General features: G+C 40.9%; 1 protein-coding gene across 1 annotated transcript; it reads right to left on the bottom strand.

Annotated features, from left to right (window-relative positions):
- Positions 1-5,138: 5,138 nt before the first annotated feature.
- On the bottom strand, positions 5,139-7,821 carry LOC111270480 (uncharacterized). Its single transcript, XM_022850726.2, has 4 exons — positions 7,672-7,821; positions 6,498-6,598; positions 5,680-5,750; positions 5,139-5,369 (listed from the first exon to the last, which is right to left on the bottom strand). The coding sequence occupies exons 1-4, from the start codon at positions 7,784-7,786 to the stop codon at positions 5,327-5,329; spliced, it is 330 nt and encodes a 109-aa protein (XP_022706461.1). The 5' UTR covers positions 7,787-7,821; the 3' UTR covers positions 5,139-5,326.
- Between the last annotated feature and the right edge of the window lie 700 nt (positions 7,822-8,521).

Genomic DNA, 8,521 nt, shown 5'->3' with positions numbered 1-8,521 from the left:
CGAGTCCAGACTACAATGATATCTCATTGTTAGTAAAGTCATGATATACGAGTGTGAAATACTGCCTTAGTGGGACAGAAAAATCAAATCGCATATATATATATATATATATATACATACAACGAAAATGCAAGAATATCAACGGGCTTGCGACCCGTTACTTTTGAGGCATCCACCGGGTCTCGCGTGCAGCTTGCCTTATAGGAAGGAGATTCTCAAGCAATGGATTATTTTGAATAACACTAGTTAAACTTCATGCCCGACGTTGCACTCAAACATAAACCCTAAACTATGTCATCGCAGTTTGCCGTCCAACGGTTTATGTTAGCCTAATATGACGGCCTGGGAAAGGATAACTCTCCATAATTTACCAGTGAACAACATCATTCCAGGGATCTCCGTATCTTCTTGTCCATTGATGCTTCAGGAAAGCTGTAATCAGCCAATCGCTAAATAATGGAACACGCCGGGAAAAGTTTTTAGCGATGCGGAAAGTCAGGGTGAAACGTTAATTTAATGGCAAAAAAATTGCCGTTTGCCAACGCGAAAGGAGAATGTGACATTGATTTTACCCCATCTTCTTGTCGCATTTAGCGTGTAGATTAGAAGGACGATCGGTGGCAGATGCCCCGGGAAATAGCACTCGTTTCTAGTAGCGGTACAGGGGCGAACGGTCTCTTTATTAAGCAAGTGGGTCTGCTATAACTAGCCTGCCTAAAATAGATGAAAATCCTTCTAGAGCAGTAGGCGTTATTAGTTAGTATTGCGTTGTGTACGATACATGCGTATGTACAATAGAATAAAGACGACTTCTTTAACATAGTACTACCAATTTACTGGAAATGGAGCGCCACAATGCTGACAGCTGTATCGTCATGCTGACAGATTTCGTTTAATATATCGCGGCTTGACAAAGGCTGGAAGATCAATGACAATTGGCTGATCGCACAAGAAGTATCATTTCTTCTAGACTATAAATAGATGTTTATAGATATTGTATTTATTCAGCACACTGATCTTAATCTACTGAATCGGTTCGGCCACCCCTATATAGTTGGAGCTGAGTAATTATGTTAGATAATTTATTAATACTATGGCAATGATAAACCAGTGTTTCCGCAAAACTTAGTAATCCAGGTTACGCGATATATAAATACAAGATGGCGTCCTACTGGTTAGCTAGCTGGTATCGTGAATTCGTGCGTCCTTCTTCTCCGTTTGGTACAGAGCGATAATTGGCAGAAGCCTGTCTATAGTCAAGACAGGATTCGAGAACTACTAGCGCCAGCGTCGTCTAAAATGTATAACTGGAATTGATGTCGACAAGGTTAGAAAACAAAAAATCGCAACAAAATGCATTGCTCATTTATACCTGGGTAGCATTTATCTCAGGATTATATCTATCGCAGACTAACGTGGCAGAAAAACAGTAATCTAAACATCTGGTCCCATAATCAGACATACTCACAGGCACTACAAGCACCGTACACACCTCTTGTTCTATGGCAACGTATTTCGGTCTACAGAAACAATGACGAACTTCAAAAAAACGAAAACCGATCTGTAATATTATTCCTTCAGACCCAGCGATACTATTCTATATTATAACAAATAGACTTCTATCATCCTTGCGATCGGCCTCGAGCCCTCAAGATATACCCTATTCGGCCAAAAAAGTCATGTGCGACAGATAATATGGCTTTCCACGGGGAGTGTTTTGGCTGCTGGCCTAATCGCCATTCCTACGGTTTCGCTGCCAAACAACTACGACAGAGTAACGTACAAAATAATTGAGAATCTATCTATTATATTTAACTTTCACCAACATTTACATGTGGTTGGCGCGTTTCTTTTGTTTATACGGCATACCATTTTGCCTGTCTGTTTCCCTGTTTTACTATACCATCGTGGACTAAGCTATACGATAGCCTGGAACGTGTAGCCAATACAGCCGATAGATCCTCACGCTACAGGGACACGGCAGTCGTTCGCTTCGTAAAAAGAGGTTGGTACGCCTCGGGCTGTTTTGCTTAGTCTGAGAGCACATGGGTTCGTTTAGCATTGCTAATGTTGTATTTTTGTCCTCAGCACGTTAGTGCTACTCTGCCGAATCAATATAGATAAACGTTCATAGAGGAGCGGCAATCATCCGACTTGCAAGAATATACATGTAGTCCTTAAGACTGTGTCAAGAGATCCCGCCTTGGCGAGCTAAAAACAAACGCTCCGTGGAAAATTTGGTTAAGAAAATAGCGAAAGCAATGGGATCTAACATATACCAAACGTAGCGGGTTCAAGCAGTCGGAGATTGTTGAAAACCGAAACGATCTACTGTACCGTTCTACCTATTGCAAATCATATTGTTAATAGTGAAGATTTAGATATCGCTTTGGCGAAGAGTTTTCCATCAGAGATTGCGAAAGCACAAAACCGTTCGCCTCTGTCGCCAAACTTTGCTTTTGGAAACTGTGTCGCACTGGCTTCCGCATAGATATTTGTGACTGCAACATCAAAGGGCGACAAAAGAGCAAAAGCGTTGATTTTTGGCGTGGGCCTATTTGTATAACGATTATGAGACAGGTAAGATCGTACTAGCAGCATCGGCGTAGCTTATTTCCGAGCATCGTAAACGAGTTTTAGTCTTGCGGTGGATAGCAATATTTTTGGGCTGTTTTTATTGTCGTAGTGACCTGTTGTCGTTGATTTGCGAGCGCAACAGTTCGTCAAAGTCCTGACTGGCTGGTAGTGATGTATCCTAGATAAAGCGGGACAGAACATCATGCTCAAGGCTTTCACTGGCGTTCAAACGTCAGAAGGAGTAAAGGATTGCAAGTGGCCTGCAAAACAACTGCTCTTCTGACAGGACGATAGGGTTTAACTTGGTGGTCGATATGCTCCGAACAACACCAGCGACGAAGCGTTGTTTTATTAAAAAAGGCTTTGAGAAGAAACACAGTTCAGGATGAACGCTCTTACGTGTCAAGTCGTTTTTGTAGGATTTTTCGTGAAGAGAGGAGGTACTGCGATGGACTAAAGCATCGAAATTCGTTACCATACGACAGATTGCAGTACGAACCAGAGTGGGCATTTCTAAATTGACAGAGATTATTGCCTATCGTCTACGAGTACGGTCAAAAATGGAACAAGAACAGGCTGTTCATGTTGACTTTACCTCCTATCGTTACGTGCTCGAATACTATAGGAAATAAGCGATAAGGGAAAGCTTACGGGTTTTTAATGCTACTGTATCCCGAAGCGTTACTAGAATCTTAAGTCTAAATGCAAAGTACATTTTTTTTAGAGCGATAATATCGACTTTGACAGATTTGGCAGGAACATCACACCAACGACGTTAAACCTAATGTTCTTATTAAGGTTTCTGTTTAAGCCTGCCATGTGTTCCTAAAGCAAAAGAGGCTTATTGAGGTATATATGCAGGCATAGCGTAGACATCATGGTTGTGTTCATAATGGCGTGGTTTCAATGATTTTTCGTATAAAACCTAGCAACACGGAAGGTGTTCGAAGTCGAACGTGGCCGTACTTCGCTTTCTAGTCGTGGCGGCCAGCCGAAGGCAGTACCGAAAATAAGACACACATGGTATTACATTCTAGCAGTTTTCAAAAAGATATTGAAGGGCGACAAAAGCCTAGATGTTTTCTAGGTAAATTCCCAGTAAGAGACGTCGACATAAAGCCGAAAAAGCTCTCGTACAAGTGCTGAACTTAACTCTGCTTAAAACAGTATTGACACTATCTCAAGACAATTACGGTTTCACCAGTAAAAAATAGTTGGGCTTGGTCAAAGCCGATGCTGGGCCCGGTTGAGTATCGAAGTATCATCTATGCGGGTAACAGCTCTTCAATCTAGTGTTTTGGCTCTTGCTCCTACTTTTTTTCCTATCGTAACAGCGTGTCCGTTTTAGGTAGGCGTATACCGGCAACACAAGCGTCGGGTTGCAAAGCACAACCGTTGAGTGTTCTATGTGTAATCGATTTTCATTATCAATCATACATAGTGAGGGTTTCATGTCCTTAATGTCCTCTTAACATATCAACCTGTTTACTAATTGAATACGGTACTCAAATGTACTAAGTAAAATTAGCAATGTCCGGAATTGCGATGCTGCATAGTTTCTTGGCATTCCCAGTTGTTCAAGCGTACCAATGACTATAGTACCTCGACCCTTTAAAAATGCGACCTGAGGCATTCCGTCTAATTGTTTTCCTTCTAGATCGTGGTAGCTCCTATGATAAATGACTCGAAAATTTCCGCGAATGTCAATACATGCCTTAAAGAAGGTATGATACTGTTTTTCTTATTGCTATTATGATTACTCTGTCTGAGTGAAACGTCAGGATAAACTTACAGACTAGTCAAATATGGCCATAGCACAGATGTAGAGCTACAAAACAAAAATCATGAATATGAATGAGGGGCTCAACATGTGATAACTAAGGCGATTAACAGTTAAAACTGTGAAGTTAAACAGCAGATGAGGTAGTAACGTGTAAACGGAAACTTGTAAACCTCTTTAGTTAAATGATTTTTTTAGGATCATCATGATTAGCTGTTAAAAATTATGTCCAGACATTTTGCTTCTTACAAAATTATGGCTTCTTTGTTCTGAAGAATCTACAGCTTCGAGCTATACTGAGAACAAACGCATATTTCATGAGCCCGTAACCATGTGGGTTCACCGAAAGACCAACGTTTTGACAACAAGGTTTTGAGTATAGCCGGTCCCGCTACAGAAAGCTAAACGAAAGTTGAACAAATGAAAGGAGGTTCCAAGACGGTCTGAATTATCGAACCGCGCTGGCTATACCTAACAGCATGCACAAGCATCCCTAAGTTCCTCGCTGTGAGTCACGAAGGGTGTCCGCTTCTATAATAGCATACGTGCCGCGAAGAGATATCATAATAAGATAATAAGTTGACAGATTCAAGACATGATAACATTGCGCGATGCGTGTTCTAGCCCGTCGAGCCCATTTGTATGGACCTGATTGCAGTTCCTTAGCTGATAACTTTGGTTTGATAAAAAACAAAAACCCATATTACTATTATTGTTGTCATTATTATATTAGGTGATAACTGTGTACTGATAGTCGTCAAACGTTTATTCTAGAATGATAAGTAATGCACACACATACAGATAAACACATGACAATTACTTTACGAACGTGATATCTATTGAACGACCTGATCGTAGAAAATCTATGCATTTAGCTTCGTGGTAACAAGCCGACCATTATGAATAGGTCGTAGAAACCATTTCATAAATTTTACTAAATAGGTTTGCTGCGTACGCGTATCGTTTACCCTATAAACGTTTCTGCTTGATAGCTCCATACCTTCCGCTGCCTCTGTAATTGCAGATCTCGCAGAGAAGTATAGACATCTCTTTATTTGTGAGAAGCAGAAAAACAAAACTCTACAAACAAGATATATACGCATATGAAATGCTTGATTATACACTTATCATATACGGATTCACTATTTGACTATATAATGTATAATCAAAATTGTCAAACGAGGAGTACCGGCACGAACAATTATCTTAAATGCTCTACCTAAACCTATTGCGTGTCTGCACATCGTCTAATATATTCTTATGCATTGAATCTAACAACGTAGACCTGTTATATGCTGGGCGTTCTTTGACGAGACACATACCGAGTTACGGGATAATGTTGATCAGCAGAAAAATATATACGGAACTTCTCTTTATGAAAGGGGCACAGAATCTGATAAAGAGAAAAAAAAAATAAATAAAAACACATGGCACGCTAGTAATGTCACACACTAACTAACGAAATATATACGGAAATTATAAATTGAGCATATTAGAAACGAGAAATGAAGACAAAAACGCTTCTGCGTATATTTCACAATAATTGTTAGTACTGTAAGCGCGGATTATTTTGAAAGTGGCATTAGTATTTCTAACGTTTCATTTAATTTACTACGTGCCGAGCTACTACGCTTAGAGAAATCGTCACGGGTAGCGTATGAAGCTAGGAAGCTCGGCGATGTCTCGCTTGGGCGTTGCGGTCGTTTGTAAAGCTGAAACGTTATAATCTTCGATTCTTCAACAGCTGTATGCACCAAATGACTGCTTCACTTGTAGCGGTAGGCGATCAAACGATAAAAACCTCGTCTGTGACTTTGACGAACGAGGACCACTTTGACAATATTTAATATTATTAATTTATGAGTATATTTAACATGAATATCTCCTCATCAACTCGAATTCCAATAAAAAGGTAGACGGAAAGACTCGTTGATTAGTATTCGTGCACGACATGAATAAAATCGGCCTTAACGATAGCTGCAACAAGTTGACAAAAACCTGAAGCACTCGGCACTAGTTAGAAAACCGGTAACTTAACTAATTTGGACTTATTGAAATCCACGACATGCCCTAATAAACCACACCTATACCTGTGAATAATGTGACTGATGGTTTGAGCGTACAGAGCTACAGAAACAACCTTTCTTTCCCGGAGGACTGGAGAAGAGACTTCAAGCTTGATGCGCGGGTCACCATACACCAACTTCAGATGACACAGTCGCGTGATGGCAGTGGGATCGGCTATTCGGTCACGAACGCGGACAGCCGAAACGATAAAATTTAGTTAATGCATATATGATTGAGCGTGAGTCAACTGATGAGCCTACCTTAATGAGGTCTCTCTTGAACATAAACATTAGGGGTTGGAACGGAGTAATGTATGTGGGAGAAGAGCCGGTTGAGAGAATCCAGTGATCAACGAAAATACGATCCAGAAGCATTTTTGAGTGTAATAAGGAACTTATCACAATCTTATTGCCGTAGTGATCCGACAAACCCCATTAAAAAAATACCCGAATTCATAGTCTCCGGAGAACACGTGAGCGGTTATCAGCCTAAGCTCTGTTAATTATCAGTATCTACTTGCCAAACAGAGGACGTAACCCGTAACACCTATTTTTATATCTTACCTTAAATGCTTACGATTCAAGACATCAACTCTATATCCTATTTCTAGTTTCTTTCATATATATATATATATATATATATATATATATATATATTCATTATTGAATTACTTCAATAACAAATTTTACAAGCTAGACAGTTGATTTTGTTCGAGGCATGTTTTTCGGAGCAAGCAGAAGAAGTGATTTTTACATATCCTTTAATCACTCCTACCCGGTTTCCGTTGGGTAACAGTAACACCGGCGCACAGACCGAATCGCAGACATTAGGTAGTTGATCGACCACGAGAGTGTACGTAGTTTATAATAACCACTAAGCGTAACAAGGAAGAAATTATTCTTCATTTGTTTTCGCCCTATTTCTCATCCGCCTCCCCTGACGTCACCGCCAATGCGCATGCATATCCACGTCTATGTCCACGATGATTTGCGACCACGGCCAGCTTCAACAGATAGCGGTACGGAGAATAACTGAGCAGCTGTACAGCGGAAAGGCTAAGTATGGCTCACATAGGGTTGGTGAAAATCGCATGCGTGCACAATATCGACACCGTTCTTGCCAATGCAACATCTAGGAAGTGCCATGTGTTGCAGTTAACAAACGTTTGGTGCCATAGCAGGTACTTAGACACACTCGACAAAACACAACGCACTTTGTAATATAAAATTTAGAAAAATGAACATTACCTTTTGACTTCTTTTGTAATATAGCTTGCGTATAATAACAAACCCAGTCCTGAACTGCATTCAGTACATTAGCACTCCTTCTACATGATAGCACCCCTTTTTTTAAAGTACTCATAGCACTTCATTCTATGTTCGACTCGACACTTCATTTTTTACACTGGTTTAGCGAAGCTAACCAGCCAGAGGTAAACAGGGAACTAGTAACATCGGTAAATCTTACTTTCTCTCGCCACTTTCTAGCTAAATGCTGTGACACGGCCAGAGATTCCCAACAAGGACCAGGCCTGCGTTTAACTTAACTATTAATGTAAGATCTATAATCGAGTAGCGTGGAGGACCGTATTTAAAGCCGTATCGCTTTAAAGCTTTCGGAGACGACGGATAAATCGTCTAGTTCGTCCTGGCTAGGATAGACCAAACTATGCAAAAGACACACTGAACTTCTAATTTTCGGTGAAGGATTTTTCGTCGGTCCTACCGCCATAGCCAAGGATTCCAAAAAGAGAACGTCGGGGGGTTTAAGGGGTGAACGAGAATGAAAGGGTGAACCTCTCAGGAGGTATGGGTGCGACGGCTCCGTTCATTGCCCCGTTTATGGTGGTATGCCGGGGCGTTAATACGGACGATGCAGCCTGTGAGTCTGAGAACTTTTGTTGAAGCAAGAGGAACTCGCAGCAAGGGAAAAAGAGTTCAGGAGAGTTGTATCAGCACGGGTACCTATTTTACCGGTAAAGTTTCCGTGATAGAAAGCTGCTGGCTAGCTTGGTACGGTCAACTGCTATAGGGCCGACAACTGCTTACAACCACTAGTACTAGTTTCAGCGCAGTACACAGCAACTAGTTGGTTGGC

The sequence above is a fragment of the Varroa jacobsoni genome, unplaced genomic scaffold, assembly GCF_002532875.2.
Source record: "Varroa jacobsoni isolate VJ856 unplaced genomic scaffold, vjacob_1.0 scaffold_1476, whole genome shotgun sequence".
In the NCBI taxonomy this organism is placed as follows: Eukaryota; Metazoa; Arthropoda; class Arachnida; order Mesostigmata; family Varroidae; genus Varroa; species Varroa jacobsoni.
Note: the sequence above shows the minus strand (reverse complement) of the source record. Positions and strands in the feature narration are given on the sequence as shown.

What these genes read in the sequence shown, in the direction of transcription:
- LOC111270480 (XM_022850726.2), bottom strand. Translation starts at nt 7,786, where the DNA reads ATGAGTACTTTAAAAAAAGGGGTGCTATCATGTAGAAGGAGTGCTAAT. An exon ending in CAGTCCTCCGGGAAAGAAAG is followed by an intron (nt 5,751 to 6,497) that starts GTTGTTTCTGTA and finishes TCTCTTTATCAG; the next exon opens with ATTCTGTGCCCCTTTCATAA. An exon ending in CAACATTATCCCGTAACTCG is followed by an intron (nt 5,370 to 5,679) that starts GTATGTGTCTCG and finishes CTGCAATTACAG; the next exon opens with AGGCAGCGGAAGGTATGGAG.